Here is a 20,467-nt window from a genome sequence, read left to right as displayed (position 1 = left end):
GTTTAATTTAGAGCAGTTAGTGGTGCCATTCTTAATTAGCACTCTAGCTAATGTCACTGCAGTAAGAGTTTATCATCTCTTTGATGGATAAAATACTGGAAATTCAGTCCTTCCTTGTCTCTAAATATGGTTATTAGGTGACTAATCAAGCATCATTTTATATATATTATCGGATGTAGGTTTTGCTGCTGTTGTTTTTTGACAATTCCACTGCTGTAGGATATTTTTAAATTCTTTTCTGAGTGAGGATTGTGACACAGAGAAGCTATACAGCATATTGACATTTTTATTCAGACCACAAATGGAAGCAGAATGAGGATACATTCCTAGTGTAAGCTTCCTTCACTTTGTTTGTGAAGCACTTAGTCAAGTCTTCCTAGGTTACCTATAACCTAGGAAGACAAAGAAAAGAGGTGAATCAGTGTGTGACACTGAAACCAAATATAAAAATATGTAACCACAGAAAATAACAGGTCTGCTTCTGCACATGCAATGAGGGCTTCCTAGGAACTGCTATTCACTGCAGTCAACAGAGGCTGAAGGAACTCGGCACCACCCAAAAGATACTTAGGCCCAGATCCTCAAAGGTATGCAGGTGCCAAACTCCCATTGATTTCAATGAGAATTAAGCATCTAAATATCTTCGAGGATCCAGGCCTTAGCACCTTGCAGGTCTGTACCAAATTTAGCAACTGCATTTTGACAATGAACCCTTCAAGAATGATCTGTAATGGAAAAGCTTTGATAGTTAAAAGACAAAGTTAGGTGACAAGAGATTTTAAAATGAAATCACTTGCCGAAACAGCAGCAGTTGAAGATGACACTATTATAGCTGATCCTGGCTCAGTAATATTCTTCTTAAAGGCGCCTCTACGCCTGTGGCCCTTTCCTTCACCATCTAGGATAAAGAAATGGCAAGCTATAGTTATTCATATTAACTGGCTGTATATGCAATACAGTGCATCTTTAACACCAACAATCGCACGTGATGATAGGAAAGTTGCTATAAAGCATCTATCTTTGAAAAGGAATCAAGGAAAATTCTGGGAATTATAGATCAGCGAGCCCTTCCTTGGTGCAAGTGATACTGAGTATCTATTTAACAACAGAATAGTACCACATGCACAATCGTTTTGGGGATTTTTTTATTACATGTTAATTGAAAAAAATTGTAACACTGCGAGCATAAATTAAACAAATACATGCATATATATTTGACAGGAAGAATGCAAATCTTTCCCTGAACTAATCCATAGTGCCACTACTCTCTCAAGACCTACCTCTGCCACAGTGTCTCTAAGAAATCAATGCCTTTGGGCTTGATTTTGCTACCCTTACTCAAATTGTACCTTACGCTGTGAGCAGTACTTTTAATTTGGAATGCAGCACTGCTCAAGGAAAGTAATGCTTGCAGGGGGAAGGGATAGCTCAGTGGTTTGATCATTGGCCAGTTAAACCCAGGGTTGTGAACTCAATCCTTGAGGGGGCCATTTAGGGATTTGAGGCAAAAATCTGTCTGGGGATTGGTCCTGCTTTGAGCAGGGGGTTAGACTAGATGACCTTCTGAGGTCCCTTCCAACCTTGATATTCTATGAACTGGACTATTCATAATTATTAGAAGAAAATTGTATACATTTAATTGTAACAGTCTCCCACTACCCTTTGTATGTCACTTGTCTTGCAAGCTCATTGAGAGAAGGATTGTGTCTTCATGTATGCTTGTACAGCATCTAGAACAATGAAGCCCTGGTCCTGATTGGGTCTCTGGATGCTATCAAGAACAAGTTGGAACATGGTCTTTCTTCCCATGGAAAAAATTAAAATTTAAAAATTTCTGTCAAAAACTTTAAAAATTCTGGCTGAAAACCTAACATTATCAGCCAAAAGCTTGCAGCTGAAGATAAACATTTTTTATTCAAAACACCTACATGGTGCCTTATGGGAGTTGCAGTTTAGTTGGAAAACCCAATTTTCTGTTTCAGTTTTAACAGAAAAATTTTGACCAGCCCTAGAGCTAGCTCTAAAAATCATACATCGATGCGCCATCAATATTCTATATCACTAGTGTGAAAGAATCCTATGCTGTGTGATTCCAGATAAATAACACAGACATAAACTAAAATCGTCCTCCTCTAAAAATTAAAAGTACTCTGTGAACTTGATTTTTTTTTAAGTTGACTAATTTTTTAAAAATTCCAGTTTCTGGATAGAGCATCCTTTATTGTCCTGAATGGCTTTCTATCTCTTATATTAAAAAGATGTTTTTCCTGCTCCCCTGTTGATGTAATATTCCCATACATGAGGTTGTTTAAGTGCATTTCCTTTAAACACAATTATTAAAAATAAAGGAAATCACCTAGTAAACCAGTATCAACATCCATTTACATGCCTTACCACACAAACACACTCATAGACTCCTCAGCCACACAACAAAGTTGCTTTCCTTTCCAAATCACAATTATCCACAATGCAAATCCTTTTCCTCACAGTCACACTAACACACAACGTTAACATGATAAATTAACAATATCCTGGACAGACCTTACTGAACTGAGTTTAATACTTTGGGGGTCCATACTATTCAAAATGTAATTGTTCAAGTGTTGTTGTGAGATAATATGTAACTGCTCTAGGATGGTGTCTGCAAAAGTAATTCTTTCAGTAATCAGTCTTTCGAACCACCATCCTAGAGAGGTTCACATATATTGTTCAGACTGGATTCTCCTGGGACCAACAGACAAAGAGCGGATTTCTGGATAAGAAACCTGGTTTTAAACAGCCTTAGACCTTTTGATCTGATCCAGCAAATGGACAAGATCTCCATTCTACAGCACGGGGGAGGGGATTCGTAGGGAACAGTTGGAAGGACTGACACTCTGACCAGAGTCTTTGGGCGGGGGGTGGAGGGTGATCTCTGGTAAGCTTATTAGCATGGGTACGGGTTCTTTTATTGTTTTAATGTATTTTCTCTGTAGTAGTTTTACCTTAAGAATAAAATATGCTTGCTTAGGAAAAGTTGTGTGATAACTTATAACTAAGAGCAGTCACGCTGTGTTGAGTCACTGAAGCGGGAGGCAAACAGGCTTGCTTAGGCAGACTCTTCTTTTCTGGGAATAACACAGTGAAGACAAGGAACTGTTCAACCTAGAGATACTCTGGTCAGGAGAGACAGGGACACAGGACTCCACCCAAGAAAGCAATGGCTCGGGAGATGGAAGCCTGAGAGTGAGTGCCTTTGCTGGACCACTGAGGGGAAATACAGGTGCAGATGCCCTGAGCTTGTGTGTGACTGTGAAGAACTGGGTGCATGCATGGTAGGTGGCTGTATGTTGGAATATACAGGCAGTCTGTTGTGGAATGGAAGAGTGTGTGAGTGTGTCTAGCTATTAGGACATTTGGATGTTGAGGTCCTGATTCAGCACTATATTGTTATGCTAGATGTTGGGAGGGTCCCAGCAAACATGTCTGATCAATCAAACTGTGAAGCTGATGGTCATGCTAGTCACCTTCCATTCAGGTGAATGAGGGATCGATTAAATGCCCCTTCATCTAGTGATAGCTAAAACAATGAACGCCATGGCCCAAGGACAAAAGTGAATGCAAACTCAGGGGCCAGGGGTTGATATGGTTGCTGCTGTCCATCAGGGTATGTGTAAACAGCGAACCAGAGAGCAGACACAAAGCAAAGAAAAAGCAGGAGAAATTCTGGTAGTGTGGCTTTTTGGGCAGAGTGGAAGCTGGAAAGGCAGGCTTGGAGTTCTCCTAATGGAAATAAGCTGCTACGGGTAGCGTGTGAATCGCCAGGTGGGGGAGGCTAGGCCTCAGCCACACCCCTTCCACCCAAGGCCCCGCCCTTCCATACCCCCCCCCACCGGAGCCCAAAGCCCCTCCACCAGAGCCGCCAGTCCACCCCCTAGCCTAGCTCCCTCCCCAGCACCAGGAGGCTGGCAGTGCTGCCGCAGCTCCCCCTTCCCCAGAGCACTGGGAGGGCAGGCAGCATGGCTGCAGCCCCCAACCCTGCAGCAAAGGGAGAGCAGGTGGTGTGGCCACAACCCCCACCCAGCCCCAGAGTGCCAGGAGGGTGGGCAGCACGGCCGCAACCCTCCCCAGCCCTGGAGCACTAGAAGAGTGGGTGGCGCAGCCCGAGCCGGGGCCACCCCAGAAGGAAACTGGACTCCAGCCACAAGCGGGAAGCAGGCAGAAAGGAGCCTGGGGGCAGAGCATTGGTGGGGCCTGTCGTGGTATATTTCCCTAATCTGAACCTTAGAGTCCAAAAGTTGGGGTACCAGCATGAATTCCTCTAAGCTCAATTACCAGCTTAGATCTGATAGCTGCCACCAATCAGGACTTGGAGTGCCTGATACACTCCGGTCCCCACAAAACCTTCCCTGGGGTCCCCCAAAACCCAGACCCCCTGGATCTTAACACAAGGAAAGTAAACCCCTTCCCTCACCATTGCCTCTCCCAGACTTCCCCTCCCTGGGTTACCCTGGAAGATTACAGTGATTCAAACTCCTTGAATCACAACACAGAGAAATCAGGTTTGTTCCCCCACCTTCTCTTCCCCTCCAGGTGTTCCCGCCCTGGGCTCCTGGAGAGATAGACAGATTCAAGCTCCGTGAATCTAAAACAAAGGGATTCCACCCTTCTCCCCTCCCTTCTCCTTCCCTGTTAAGTACAGACTCAGTTCCCTTGAGCCTTAACAAGGGGAAAAAATCAGACAGGTCTTAAAAGCAAAACTTTTAATAAAAAAAGAAAGAATAAAGTAAAAGGTGTCTCTGTAATTTAGATGGTAAAAGTTACAGGGTCTTACAGCTTATAGACACTAGAAAGAAGCCTCCCCCCCAGCAAAAATACAATTTAAAATACTTCCAGCAAACTACACATTTGCAAATACAGAAAACAATCAAAAGACTATAACCGCCTTTTCTACTAAATACTCACTATTCTGAATATATAAGAGACTGTAGCAGGGAGATTGGCAAGAAAACTGGTTGCACGTCTAGTCCCTTCCAGGACCCAGAGAGAACAAAGCAAAACCCAAAAAACACAAACAAAGGATTCCCTCCACCGAGATTTGAAAGTATCTTGTTTCCTGATTGGTCCTCTGGTCAGGTGTCCGGTTCACTGTTTGTTAACCCTTTACAGGTAAAAGAGACATTAACCCTAACTATCTGTTTATGACAGGGCCACGCCTCAATATCTGGGGAGGCAGAGCCTCCCCCAGCCTATGATACCCGCCACCCATGCAAGCTGCAATGTCCAGAATACCTGTTAACTGCTCAGGCCAAAGGAGCAACAGTAATAAGGTCACAGTCCTGCAAAGTGCTCAGAACTTTAGCCCTGATCCAGCAAAACACTCCAGAATGTGCTTACCTTTAAGTGTATGAGGAATCCCAAAGAAGACAATGGATTTACTCAGATGCTTAAAGCTAAACACATGAGTAAGTGCATTGCTGGATCGGGGCTGATGACCTCTGAGTTCAGGACAGGTTGTTATACATATCAATGCTAGTTTGTTTACTTCCTTTGTGGACTATAAACTAAACTCTCCCAGGCAAGGGAGGCTGAGACTAAAATGTTCTGACTCTGCTTCCAAACTATGGAGGAACATTAGGAAAACTGCACCCCAGCTGCAATGCCTGGGGAGAAAAGGACTGTTTTGGTGTGAAGGTTTTTGTTCAAATTTTATTTGAGAGGCTTCACAGCCAGTCAGGGCAGAGCAAGATGGAAATAATTAAAAAGGGCTACACTTCTATAGCAGTATTAATAATATCCATTAAAGAACCAACTAATATCTCCTAAATACATTCTAAAATTAAGCTGGAAACCCATTAGACCCTGGAATTTCACCACTTTTCATACTTGCTATTGCCTCTAAAACGTCTCTGTTATTTCTTCATCTAAATTTTCATTATCAATCTCACATATTTTTGGCAAGCCTCCTACTTCCAGTTAGGTTTTAATAACTTCAGCATATGGAATAACTGGAATATGAAAGTTACTATGATTACAATGGAAAACACACATATTTCACTAGGATGTGTAACTTCCTCTTGCTGATCATTTTAACTGGTGAGATTACTTTTGAACCCCTTCAAGTTCATGAACCAACTTGTCACATTTATTTTCTCATAGAAATTCTGTTATGTATACCTGAGAGGTTTTCAGTAATGTTTATCATCAGCATATTCAATTTCCGCATAGTATTAGTTATCTGTCAACATTTTTTTCTAATCTGTAGTTCTATGAATCTGTTGCTACCTATTTTTGTTGAGCTCTTTCCTCTTTTTCTCTAGTTATAACTCCAAAATATTGCTTTTCCCTTCTCCTAAAGAAGCCCTCGCCTTATTGTCTTTATCATTTAATTGAAAGTACCGAACAATGTTGTCACAGATCCACAGGATTGGTGCTATGGCCCCAGTTTTGGAACAGTCTCTGAGAGGACCCCTTCAGGGTGCCAGACTCCCTAGGGGTCTCACTCTTTCTCCCTGGGATAAGCCACGCAACTTCACTGCCTCGTTAGGCTGGACCTCTGGGCCTTCAGCACCCTGTGAGGTTTGTGATTCTGAGTCTTTGTTAATCTAGGCCCTACCTTCCCTACAGGTGCAGGGGCCTGTTTTAAAGTGAAAAATTCTACTGAATAGTGAGTTTATTTTTATGTTCCTAGAAACCCATTTCCCAGATAGCGTCAATATAAAGCGTTTCCCATTATTTCTTCCCCTACCTTTGTTGATAGTGATGAGAGGTGGACTGAGCTCAGCGTCAGGCTTGGAGACAGCTAAGGCCTCTCTTGGCTCTTGTTCTGCTTCTTGCTGTGCAGGTTCAGTGGTAGCAGGACTGAGTTCACCTCTGCCCCCTGATTCAGCCACACATCCCCCTGCCGCCTCCATCTGCAGCAGCACACAAAGTAACTTAAGACAATGAGACAGAAGATGACTGACAGCTGGACAGTGACGTTCACAAACTGTCCTTGTAACATTAAAAGAAAGGTGCACATTTATTACACTTCCAAGGTTTTTTTTCCATTTATAACATCCACCACTACAGAACAGGGGACTTTTGACTAGCAGTACACAAAACCACTGATCCAGTTGCTTCCCATCTCAGGATTTAGCAAATTCAGTCAAAATGGGACTTAGCTCAAAACTACCCACAGCTTTAGCTTTGCAAAACTACCCCAGCTGGTGGTTTGTAAAACAATAAAAGCCCCTCTCTATTTGTCCTTAATGCAACTATCCTGAGAGTTTTTATGATTGTCTCTGTCATTATCCCTTGCTCAGATTTGCAATTATTGGAGTTAGAAACTCACCCTTTTGGGGAGAGCGTAAGCTCTGTTGCAGGTCCTGCACAGAAGCCTGGGGCACAAGGAGCTGGGAGACTTGCTTACTCTCTCAGCAGGTTTTTGAATTTGCTGTCTTCCTCGGCACTCTGAATTCCTCAGCTGCTACAGCAATTCTTGCAAACCCAGCAAAAAAATCCAGAGCCCTAGAGACACCTCATCTCTCCCTATTCCCCGCTTTGCCTGCTGAAGGTTTCATTTCATTATTGCCCATCAGTCTTTTTCATGTAATTTAATTTTCTCCCTAAGAGAAGGGAAACCTCCAAACAAACAGCTCCCTTGAGCCTCCCCACTTGCTAATGTGCTGTTGCTATGGAGCATACATACACACAGTGGAATTGTACACTGACTCATGGGAGGGCATAGTTAGCTGTATCCCAGCAATGAAGTGTTTCTTCTTAAAAACAACCTCCCAGGGAGCTGGAAATTCTTTGTATTTTCTTCAGGTTCCATTTTGCAATTGCCTGTGCTCTGTACTATGTGAAAGTTACTACACCCATTTCAGAAAAAAGATTTAGCAATTACTTTCAGACAGCATTTCTTCATCTCTCTCTGCTGGGGCAAGGCTATTTAGAGATGAATATGAAATACATTCTATTGCTTGCTATTTGTGTTGCTGTTGTAACTGACAATATCTGACATTTGTAATTTGTTTTAAATGTATTACCTGTAACCCCTCTGTGACGTGGTGTTCGCAGGACAAGGGCTGAGTTCAATATCTTCTAGGGGCTCTCTAAACATAGCAAAACATAAATGGCTCAAGCCTTCACCCAGTAATGTGGGAAAACTAAATACCACCCCTAGGTGCATTCATTTGGGAAAACACCGCAACAATTCAAAAGCATGTAAACCATAAGTAAACACCTACCCTACAGCACATTGGGCAGTGTCCTTTGCCTCAGTTACCCATCTCTGGTGTGAAAGTTCAATGGACAGATGTCTCTTTAACATGCCCCTCCGCTGCACTCCTCTCACAGTTGGTTGTCTGTGTCACGCTGTCCGTAATGGCTTACAAGCAAGAATACCAACCTCAGGGCAGACTGTTAAGAAGCAGGGTAGACACCCCAAACCGATGATGTGTTCTAAAATTAGATTCACCAAGGCAGTAATAAAAGTGAACTCCTGGATCACTATAACGAGCTTACCATGGAGTCTCATAGACAGTCCCCTTAGACTAGTGATTTTCAAACTTTTTTTCTGGTGACCCAGTTGAAGAAAACTGTTGATGCCCATAACCCAACAGAGCTGGGGATGAGGGGCTTGGGATGTGGGAGGGGCTCAGGGCTGGGGCAGAGGGTTGGGGTGCAGGAGTGAGGGCTGCGGGGTGAGCGCTCTGGGGCTGGGATGAGGAACTTGGGGTGCAGGAAGGGGTTCCAGGTTTGAGGAGGGCTCAGGGATGGGACAGAGAATTGGGGCACAGAGTTTGGGTGCGGACTTACCTCTGGCAGCTACCGTGAACCATGATGCACCCCAGAAGTGACCAGCAGCAGGTCTGGCTCCTAGGTGGAGGCACACAAGCAGCTTTGTGTGACTCTCGCCCACAGGCACCGTTCCCTGTCCCAAGGTGAGCGTGGAGCCAGTGCTTGGGGCAGGCACAGTGCATGGAGCCTCACAGCCCCACTGCTGGCCGCTTCCGGAGTACAGCGCGGTGTCAAAACAGGTAGGCACTAGCCTGCCTTATCTGGGCAGCACCGCCGATGGGACTTTTAATGTCTCGGTTGCCGGTGCTGACCAGAGCGACCCAGTGCCTGACATGCCGCAACCCAGTACTGGGTCATAACCCAAAGTCTGAAAAATGCTGCCTTAGACTGTCCAGTATATCTTGCGACCCAGACAAACCGTACTTAGTGATAAATGGTCACTCCCACCAAAATTCATACAATATTCAAGTTGCTTCTAGTCCCAAGAGACCAGTCACTTACCCAAAGATCAATTGGTACCCTAGATCTTACACCAAAGATAATGCCCATAGCCAAACCTGTAATAAACTACATAAAGGTTTATTAACTAGAGAAAGGAAATGAGAGTTATTTACAGGTTAAAGCAAGCAAACATATATGCACAAATGAGATATCTAAATCGTAAGAGTGACAGAGTTGTCATGATCTGTCAATTCAAAGTGGACCCAGGGGTAACCCCTGGGGATCTCTGCTTCAGTGTAGAGTCTCTGGCCCTGTCAAAATTTAAACAATGAAGAGATGGAAAATTTTCCTGTCACTTTGTTTTATTTCCTTCATTCAGCTTCCAAATCCACAGGACATGCTTCCTTTCACATAGCATTTCCAGGGTGTGATATGGCCATTAACCAATCCTTTGTATTGCGATGTTCCTTGATGGCCAATCTGATTTTGATCGTCCTTCTGAATGGGCAGAAGAGACAATTCCCATGCCTGAGTTCACAAGTTCAGAGCAAACATTTTCAAAGTTATAAAGCAAAATTTACATATTTTCTTACAGCATGGAATACCGACATTACACGTGAGATTAACGCACGAAGCAATTTACAAGCATTTCATAGCATCTAAACACTTCATACGTTCTTATAATATATTAATCTATTTTGAGCAAAACTAACCTGGTCTCCAGCTATGAGTTTGTTAATTCTTAGTAATGCCTGCAGCCTGGGCAAGAGCAAGCACCTGGTTTGTCAGCATCACAGTTTGAGGTCACAGAAATCCCAGAATTCAGTGGCGCATTTACATGGGTTCACTTCTCACCCCTGAAAACATCGGGGAGGCACTGAGCAATGCCTCTATCATTGCCGCTACCAGCGGCCACTGCCACTGTTGGCCACTGGCTGACCCCTCTGCCACTGCTCAGCACTGCTGCTCTTTCTGCTGCCGTTTGCCGCTCTCTCTGCCACCACGTGCCACTGCTGCCACTGTTCTCTCTGCCACTGCTTACTGCCACCTCTGCAATGCCGAGTTCTGAGGTTCTGCCACTTAGCCCAGTTCTGAGTGATTTCAGCTCGATTTCACTGGGTAGTAAGGAATCTCACTCCTACTCCAGCCTCTGCATTGTCTCTCACTGCAACACTGCCCTGTGTAATTTGAGCCAGGGGTTCTGGAAGCATAAACCCTGAACATTTTTTTTTTAAATTAACAAGTTTCTAGGTGGGTTGTGTTTTTTTTGCCCAGAGCTAGAATCATAAAGTCATAGAACTGGAAGGGACCTCGAGAGGTCATCTAGTCCAGTCCCCTGCATTCATATTACAAATGATATTATTGATGTGATGCAAGTGAAAATGGTCTACGTCTGTTGAATTTTGCCCAAGGTAGTGCATGGCACACACTCAGGGCCGTCCTTAGGCATAGGCAACATAGGCAGCTGCGTAGAGCACCTGAAAATTTGGGGCACCACTGGGTCTTAGTGTCCACCCTCTTGTTTTCCTATCTCTGTTCTGACCCTTCCTGCAGGCTCCCACAGGTGGCTGCTCTAGCCTGGTGAGTCTTCCTTGGGAGGGAATCTAGTAGTTAAAAGTGAAAAAACCTCCAGCCTGCCAGACCTATTAGCACAACATTGAAACTGTTAAAGAGACATTCAAGGGGTAATAAAACCATTTAACAGGCATTTGCCAACCCCAAGGTATATACTGACAGGTTTCAGAGTGGTAGTCCTGTTAGTCTGTATCAGCAAAAACAAGGACGAGTCCTTGTGTCACCTCAAAGACTAACAAATTATTTGGGCATAAGCTTTTGTGGACTAGAACCCATTTCATCAGATGTCCACGAAAGCTTATGCCCAAATAAATTTTTATACTGTCAGTTTCTGACTTTACTGACAAAACAGTTGTGCATTAATGTAATATTTACACAGAACATGTCAGTCTACAGGACCTTAGTTTAAAATTTGCTTTAAAAATATTTCATTAGTGAGCTGGTGAAGATTATAAAATCACATTTCTAAAAAATGCTTGCATAGAGTTTTAGATGCACAATCATCTTTAGCCTTAAATGTGTGGATCTTCACACATAGTTTTTTAAATAAATCCTTCAAAAGACCTCCCTTATCTAAAATACACATTTTAATTACTATAGTTAAAAAAAAAAGTGCTTCCAAGTCTTCCTGTCCTTTCTGTCCATCCCTTCACCATCTCTCCCCCCACTCCCCACTGAAGAGAGCCCTTAAAGGGACAACAGTCCTTCCCTTCCAGATAGCTGGACAAAGAGTTCCCTTTCTTTACTTCTGACTATCCGACAAACTAGTTTTAAAAGAACCTTCCAGCAAAATCAGTACCTTAGTAAGACAAAATCCTTGTTATACCTAAAATCTTTGGAAACATATTTTTTTAAAGTTAGTGAAATTTCATAACCATGTCTCTTGTTATGGAGATCACACAAAGTAAATTACTGTTCCCTTTTTCTAAAAGCAATGAACATTGTTATGAACACACTAAACCGCTCTGATTAATTTACAAGAATGTCTTTGTTTCAGTGAGTTAAATATGTAGTAATCTGGAATGCTGGTTTAAGATTTGAGTACATTTAAAATATAAATTCAACTTAGAAATACTGATGAAGAAAATGTAAAACAGAGAAGAGCTGCATCATGTATTCCATTATATGTAATGTTGTATTCAGCAGGAGAGCTGACTCACCCTTACTATGAAGTTTTTGCAAATAAATCTCTGACAAACTTCAGGGCATATCAAAAAACCTGTGACTGCCATTTTTTATTCCCAAATTTTAGTGCTTTTAATTAGGTACTTTCTTCATGTCCATTCTGCATGAGGGAGTGTGCATGGAAGTCTCTGCGGGAAACTGTGACTATCCGCCACCATGAGGCAGGCTGGGCATCTCATTATCCTTTGCTGTCAAGTCCCTCCTCCCCCTCCCCCTCCCCCACCAGGCTGTGAGCTTGGGCTGCCATCCGGCATAGGGGCACCAGTTTAATAATACTGCGTAGGGCCCCATAAATCCTAAGGACGGCCCTGCACACACTAAATCTTTGGGGGACCCAAACTGAGAACAGTATTTAAGAAAATGTACATTTTTACACTGCCCATGCACGAGTTCAGAAAAATGGCTAGAATGTTTCCATCCCGGCCATTTTATGCACTTTAAACTCAACTCTTGTAAGTGCTCGAAAATCCAAACAGTTACTCAGATTGCTCTAAATTTGGTATCCCTCATGGAAGCATGAGGCAGTCCAAATGTGCAGTCATCTGACCAAGGGGTTCCAGGCCATCCCCAAAAAACTGTTTGCTTCTGCTTCCTTGTATTGTTAAACTGAGATTAATGACTGGATGAATCACAGACCTCTTGATGACTGTGAATCATAGAATCATAGACTTTAAGGTCAGAAGGGATCATTATAATCATCTAGTCTGACCTCCTGCGCAATGCAGGCCACAGAATTTCATCCACCGACTCCTGTATCAAACCTGTGCCTGAGCCATTGAAGTCCTCAAATCAGGGTTTAAAGACTTCAAGGTGCAGAGAACCTTCCAGCAAGTGACCCATGCCCCACACTGCAGAGGAAGGCGAAAACCCCCCAGGGCTTCTGTCAATCTTCCCTGGCTGAAAATTCCTTCCGGACCCCAAATATGGCGATCAGCTAAACCCTGAGCATGTGGGCAAGACTCACCAGCCAGACACCCAGGAAGGAATTCTCTGTAATAACTCAGATCCCACCCCATCTAGCATCCCATCACAAGCCATTGGGCATATTTACTGCTAGTAGTCAAAGACGAATTAATTGCCAAAATAAGGCTATCCCATTATACCATCCCCTCCATAAACTTATTAAGCTTACCCTTCAATTAACACAACTAAGGATAAGTTCATCATAAGCCCCCACCTAAGACATAAGAAATATTGAACTCAGTGACTGGAGGTTGCTGCAATTTGTGAGTCATGGTGACAATTTCATTTTTGGGGGAACATAATCAAAAGTATTTTCTGGGAAAAAAATAAGATGTGAATGCTTCTCATGGGAGAAATATTGGGGATGGAGAAGTGGGGGAAAGGGAGAAAAGAGTCTGGGGCTGCAATGGGGGTTTTGGAGATGGATGATAGGCAAGTGAGAGAGATTGGGGGCTCGGGTGAAGGTGACATGGGATCCCCAAGGTCTGTCAATGCATCCTAACTCCCTAACCCTCCCATTTCTACCAGTGAACCTCATCCTTCCTGCACCCCAACCAACCTGCAGCGCCAGCCCTGCCAGTGCACAACCACCCTGCCCACCAGCATTACAAGTGCACTCAATGCCCTGATCCCAACCTTCCTGTACCTCCAGCTCTATCAGTGCACCCCAATGTCCTTGCACCATGATCTCTGCCAGAGCAACACATCCAATCCTGCACCCCATACTCTGCCAGCACATCTCACCCAATCCTGCATCGCATGGGTGGCGCATGAACCCCCCCAGTTTGGGGAGGCTAGCCCCCAGCCTTACCCCTTCTGCCCAAGACCACTCCTCTTCCCTCTCCCACTGGAACCCTGAGCCCCCTACCATGCCTGGAGGCACCCCGCCCCAGTCACCCCAAGTCCTGGCCCGTGGGTACTCCCCAGTCCCAGCCTGCCAGCTGCCCGACCCCAGTCCTAGCTCGAGAGGCCCCAGCCCCAGAGCACCAGGCAGCCCAAGCGCCAGGTGGTAGGGTTGCCAACTTTCTAATTGCATAAAAGCAAACACCCTTGCCCCACCCCTCTCCGAGGTCCCACACCCACTCATTCCATCCCCCCTCCCTTCGTCACTCACTCTCCCCCACCCTCAATCACTTTCACCAGGCTGAAGCAGGGGGTTGAGGTATGGAAGGGGGTGAGGTCTCCAGCTGGGCCTGCAAGCTCTGGGGTGAAGGTTGAGGTGAGGGTTCCAGGGTGGGGCCAGAAATGAGGGGTTCAGGGTGCAGAAGGGGGCTCCTGGCTGGGGTGCAGGGGAGGTAAGAGCTCTGGCTGGGGTGCTGGTTCTGGGGTGGTACCAAAAATGAGGGGATTGGGATGCAGAAGGGGGCTCCAGGCTGAGGCCAAGGAGTTCAGAGTGCAGGAGGGGATGCAGGCTCTGGGAAGGAGTTAGGGTGCTGGGGGGGCTCAGGGCTGGGGCAGGAGGGTGGAGTGCAGGAGGGGGTTTGGGGTGTGGGCTCCGGCCAGGAACGGCTTACCTCAGGCGGCTCCCAGAAACAGCCGACATGTCTGGCTCCTTGTCGGAGGGACCTGGGGACTGTGTGTGTTGTCTGCAGCCGCAGGCATCACTACCTCAGCTCCCACTGGCCATGGTTCCCAGCCAATGGAAGCTGCGGAGCCGGCGCTCAGGACAGGAGCAGCGTGCAGAGTCCCCGTAGCTGCCCCTGTATCTAGGAGCCGGACATGCTGGCCGCTTCTGGGAGCCATGCGGAGCCAGGGCAGGCAGGGAGCCTGCCTTAGCCCTGCTGCGCCGCCGACTGAACTTTAAGTGGCCCGGAGCCACCACAGTCCCTTTTCTACCGGGTGTTCTGGTCAAAAACCAGACACCTGGCAACCTCACTGGGCAACCTGAGTCCCAGAGCACTGGATAGCCCTAGTCCTGGCAGGCCTGCACCACCCGCTTCGTGGAGCAACTGAGCAAGGGCGGAAAGAGGAATAGCCTGGACTGGGGCCAAGTGGAAGAGCAGGATGCATGAGGGTACCTTGGGGTGAAGTGTGGGCAAGGCGTGGCTGTTAGGGGAAGCTTAGTCTCCCCTGGCCTATGATACCCACCACCTATACTGCACCCCCAGCTCTGCCAGTGCACCTTATCCAATCCTGCATCCCCAGCTCTGCCAGTGCACTCTGAGCCCAGGGACATCCTCACCCATATGCAAAGTACACAGCTGTTTGGGCACCAGGAAACTTGAGGCACCTGCATCCCAAGCTCTGCCAATGCACTCTAATCCCCTCGTCCCCACCATCTCTGCCAGTGCACCCGAGCCTTCCAGCATCCAACAGCTCTTCCAGTGAAGGAGACAGGTGTGCATGTGAAACTGGACTGGCACAAAGAGCCAGGGGTGGGGAAGAGACAGATAGTGCCAAGGACAAGTTGGATGGAGGAGATCAAGCTTGGTGAGAACAGGCAGAAGACCTGTGCCCACTACAGCACGCTCCCTACCACAGCCTGGCATGGAGCCCAAGATCCCTGTGTTTTCATCCCTCCCCTGCAGTCCAGAGACCAGTGAAACCCACTGGCAAATGTGTGTCTCACCCCCTCGGCCTGCCCACACAGAGGATGACAGCCTACTGCTGCTGCAGTCACGCCACTGGCGCAGGTAGCAGAGCTCTAGGCAGTGGGGCCAGGCTGAGGAATAGCTTTCACGCTGCTCTCCAGGAGACGCTTTCAAATCCCGCCCCATGGGCACAAGGGGCAGGGCCGGCTCTAGCCATTTCGCCGCCCCAAGCACGGCAGCGCGCCAGTCCCGGGGCTCCGGTGGACCTCCCACAGGCGCGCCTGCGGATGCTCCACTGGAGCCGCCTGCCGCCCTCCCGGCAACTGGCAGAGCGCCCCCCGCGGCGTGCCGCCCCAAGCACGCGCTTGGCGGCCTGGGGCCTGGAGCCGGCCCTGGCCAGCGGGAAAGGGCGCGAAATGAGCGCTAAAGCCCCTCTAGAACACAGCGACCCCCGCACAGACAGCAGTAAAGCGCTTTCAGCGCAGGCGCAATGGGGAATTGGGCGGGATGGAGGGGGAAGGGAAGGGGAAAGGGTTCCGCGCATGTGCAATAGGAGAAACTGGGGGCAGAAGAGAATTGGTTCCGCGCTTGCGCAGTGAGTCTGAGGTGCCGGACTAACGCTCTACGATTCCGGCGTCGAGGTCCGCGCCTGCGCATTGGGTCCCTGTCAGTGGCTTCCTGGGAGCTCGCCGCACAGGTACGAGGTGGCGGCCTTCGATGTCGGTGTCGCTTCGCCTGGCTCCTGCGTGGAGCCGACTGCGGGTGGGCCCAGTGGGCTGCGGGCAGGGCCGGGCTCTGGGGCGGGGGAGTCCCCGACGCGGGGCCGGGCGCTGCGGGAAGCCGCCCCCGCCACAGACCGCAGCCGGCCCAGGTGGGATTGGTGCCGGGGGGAGGGGAGAGGGGTCGGGCTGGCCCAGGTGGGATTGGTGCTGGGGCGGTTCAGGCTGGTCCTGTGGTGGGTTTGGTGGTTGTCTCATTGGCATGATGAGCTGTACAGATATTGTAAGGAACAGTAGTTCTCCTTGTCCGTGTGTGTGTGTGGTGGTATGACTCTAACTCAGGACAACTTGGGATCCTTTGCAGGTCACAACAACCATCAGGTCCTTTTTCTTTGTGCTGTTGAGAGGCAGGTGCAGTGGGATAGATCAGATAGGCCCTTTCTGTGTGGTATGCTTTCAAGTAGAATTCAAGTGTCCTTGTATTATTTCTGACCTTGGAGGGTTCTGGTCTGAATTTTAGGATTTATCATCTTTTATTTGCAGAGGCCAGTGCTGAAGAGTAGCCAGGGAATCTTTGAGCAGTTCTCTCCATTGCTCATGGCTTATGGAGTCCAAATATCACATGTTCAATGTGGGAAGCAGTTTTAAATGGTGCCCTGTTGCTTCCCTGATGTAGTTGCTGTCCTGAAGAGCTTGTGCATTAGGGGCCTCTCCTGAAGCACAGAAGAAAGAGAGGGCAGGGTGGCCCAAATTAGTCTTTACTCTTCTTTCTCCTCTTAATTCCTTTCCACTTATGACAAAATCCCAATTCTCCCTCATATCTTGCAATGCTCTGCTCCCCAACTCCTCTTTTTTCTGGCTCTTGAAAAATGTCAGTCTCATAATTCAGTTTGTACAAACTTGTTTTAAAACAAGTATTGTAACATTAATTTAGATATCTATATTAACTCCCTTTGTGAAAGCACCTTGAGCACTTTACATCAGTAAAAATTTTAAACAGAATATCAGAAACCTAAATTATTTTTCTCTCAGTGCCCAGAGCTTTGTAGTTGCAAAAAGTTCTTTCAGAATTAGTTCTTAGGTTATCGTCCAATGTCTATATTCAGGGTGATTCCAGGTTAGGACGGGAGAGCTCAGCCTCGTGGCTTAAGCTTCCCCTGCATCAAGCAGATCTGAAATAAAAAGCAGATCTGAAATAAAAAGGATTAGAACCCCAGGGTCTCTTACACAGATCCATGCCTTCTCTTGACACATAAGAGTTCTTAGGTGAACATAGGCAATCATGGGGACTTTGAAGTAGGTCTATTTGCTAAGCGTCATTGATAATTAGCTACACAAATTAACATAAGGCAATTTATCCATTAGGTGGTCTATCATTAACTTTAAAGAGATATATAGACAATGACATTATTTCACCCAAGATTAATCTAAATGTTAATATTTCCTTTTGATCTTTGAATCAGTAGCTGTAGTGACAGACAGGGACTGTCTGTTTACATGGCTAACATTTAACAAGATATGAGTACACACTAGGGCTCTCAAGCAATTAAAAAAATTAATCGCATGGTTAAACAATAGAATACCATTTATTTAAATATTTTTGATGTTTTCTACATTTTCAAATATATTGATTTCAATTACGACACAGAATACAACACAGTGCTTACTTTATTTTTGATTACAAATATTTGCACTGTAAAAACAAATAGTATATTTCAATTCACCTAATACAAGTACTGTAGTGCAATCTCATTATAATGACTGTTGAATTGTGAATATGATGTAGAATTATGTACAAAAATAACTGCATTCAAAAATAAATGTAAAACTTTAGAATCTACAAGTCCATTCAGTCTTACTTCAGACAATCGTTCAGACAAACAAATTTGGTTACAATTTGTAGGAGATGATGTTGCCCATGTCTTGTTTATAATGTCACCTAAAAGTGAAAACAGATGTTCGCATGGCACTGTTGTAGCTGGCATCACAAGATATTTACGTGCTAGATGTGCTAAAGATTCATATTTCCCTTTATGCTTCAACCACCATTCCAGAAGACATGCATCTGTGCTGATAACAGGTTCTGCTCCATAACGATCCAGAGCGGAGCAGACTGACGCATGTTCATTTTCATCATCTGAGTCAGATGCCACCAGCAGAAGGTTGATTTTCTTTTTTGGTGGTTCTGGTTCTGTAGTCTCTGTATCGGAGTGTTGCTCTTAAGACATCTGAAAGCATTCTCCATACCTCGTCTCTCTCAGATTTTAGAAGGCACTTCAGATTCTTAAACCTTGAGTTGAGTGCTGTATCTATTCTTAGAAATTTCACATTGCATTTTGTCAAATCTGCTGTGAAAGTGTTCTTAAAACAAACATGTGCTTGGGTCGTTATCCGAGCCTGCTATAACTATGGTAGAAATATATAATGCAGGTAAAACAGAACAGAAGACATACTATTCTCCCCCAAGGAATTCAGTCACAAATTTAATTAACAATTATTTTTTTAAGGAGCATCATCAGCATGGAAGCTTGTCCTCTGAAATGGTGGCCAAAGCGTAAAGGCGTATATGAATGTTTAGCATACCTGGCACGTAAATACCTTGCAACACCGGCTACAAACGTGCCATGCGAACATCTGTTCTCACTTTCAGTTGACATTATAAATAAGAAGCAGTCAGCAGTATCTTCCATAAATGTTGTTTGTCTTAGCAATTGACTGAACAAGAAGTAGGACTGAGTGGACTTGTAGGCTCTAAAGTTTTACATTGTTTTGTTTTTGAGTGCAGTTATGTTAATAACAAAATCTACATTTGTAAGTTACACTTTCATGATAAAGAGATTGCACTACAGTATTTGTATGAGGTGAATTGAAAAATACTATTTCTTTTGTTTATAATTTTTACAGTGCAAATATTTGTAATAATAATATAAAGTGAGCACTGTACACTTTGTACTCTGTGTTGTAATAGAAATCAATATGTTTGAAAATGTAGAAAAATATCCAAACATATAAAATTTTTCAATTGATATTCTATTGTTTAACGGTGTGATTAATCATGATTAATTTTTTTGAGTTAATCACATGAGTTAACTGCAATTAATCAACAGCCTTGGTGTACACACACACAATTAGTATCAACTCTAAATTCTGACAATACAGTATAGGTTTGCATTTCATAGTTCTAGCCTATCTACCATGGAATGGCCATAATTACCATTTATATACTTTCTAACATGTCTCTGGAGGTTGGTTCTGGTTCATTTATCCTGCAAGCTGCTTACCCCTTTCTGGCCATGTGTCACACTTTATATAAGATTCATTGCAATTATATAATAGTGGTAAGCAGCAATGATTTGCATGATCATATTTTAATTAGATAACATCACAGAGGACTTCCCAAGATGTGTTATTGGTCGGGGGAGATGTGACTGGGTGGAAGTTCCCTACCGTTGTCTGAGTCCAATCAGAGAGTAGAGTCTCTGTGTTAATTTTCATAGTCTAAGCTCTAGCCTCAGTGGGGTTCAGAGGATGACAGGGTAGTTGTTCCACTGTCTGCTGCTGAGGTTTCTCATGGTTTTCCCAAACAGCAGCTGAGTGAAATTGACATGATTTTTGTTAGCTTGCTGCTACCTTCAATGTTGAGTAGTAACAGTGAACTAAATAGAGTCTTGTTAATTTCACTGTGAAGCTGCTTAGGAAAACCATGAACATCAGCAAAGGCACTGGAGCTGTTTGTCTACACTCTGAGAGAGACAATACATCACTGGTTAATAAGTTCACATTTAGAAGATTACCTTGACAGCTGTAAATCTGAAAACCATATTTTTAACTTAATTTTCTAAAGAACTTAAACTTTAACAGCTTAGGCCTTCTTACTTACTGGAATAATATCTCTTATGTGCTACTAATAAGTGAATTTTTCAAATGCTATTAAATAATATAATAATTTGCTAATAAAGTCAACAAATCTAGCATATACACTTTATTTGTGTCTGTCCCAGGAGGAGATTGTCAACCATCAATGAAAATACCATGTCTATACTAAATCCACGTCTAAAATTAAGCTAGTATAGACTGAAGATCAGATTGAGATGAGTCTGTTAAAACACAGGGGGCTTTGCGGGCTTTCCAGACTCATCTCAATCTGATCTTCAGTCTCTACTAGCTTAATTTTAGACATGGATTTAGTATAGAGATGGTATTTTCATTGACAGGGGCTTAGAGACAGGGTGGTAGTTGGTTAAGATTGTTAAAGTCAAGAAATGGTTCCTTGAAGTGGGCCTCACCATT

General features: G+C 44.9%; 2 protein-coding genes across 3 annotated transcripts in view; one reads left to right on the top strand and one right to left on the bottom strand.

Moving 5' to 3' along the window:
- The window catches only part of LOC115646112 (dynein heavy chain 5, axonemal-like), a 297,132-nt gene extending 289,506 nt beyond the window's left edge, over window positions 1–7,626 (bottom strand). The window contains exons 1-3 of the mRNA XM_030551608.1: window positions 7,313–7,626; window positions 6,728–6,893; window positions 798–898 (exon numbers count right to left, since the gene is read on the bottom strand). Of these exons, the coding sequence (XP_030407468.1) occupies window positions 798–898; window positions 6,728–6,893 (267 nt within the window). The 5' untranslated portion in view covers window positions 7,313–7,626. The remainder of the gene's footprint in view (window positions 1–797; window positions 899–6,727; window positions 6,894–7,312) is intronic.
- Window positions 7,627–16,067: 8,441 nt separating this feature from the next.
- EXOC3 (exocyst complex component 3) overlaps window positions 16,068–20,467 on the top strand; it is a 37,625-nt gene continuing 33,225 nt past the window's right edge. Inside the window, exon 1 of one of the 2 annotated variants that reach the window (XM_030551605.1) lies at window positions 16,068–16,155. The gene's annotated coding sequence lies outside the window, so the exon portion shown is untranslated. Of the gene's footprint in view, window positions 16,178–20,467 lie in introns of both variants that reach the window. The other variant, XM_030551607.1, reaches the window with a different exon arrangement.

Source organism: Gopherus evgoodei, chromosome 2 (genome assembly GCF_007399415.2).
Source record: "Gopherus evgoodei ecotype Sinaloan lineage chromosome 2, rGopEvg1_v1.p, whole genome shotgun sequence".
In the NCBI taxonomy this organism is placed as follows: Eukaryota; Metazoa; Chordata; order Testudines; family Testudinidae; genus Gopherus; species Gopherus evgoodei.
The sequence above is the reverse complement of the archived record's forward strand: the minus strand, read 5'-3'. Positions and strand labels throughout refer to the sequence as shown.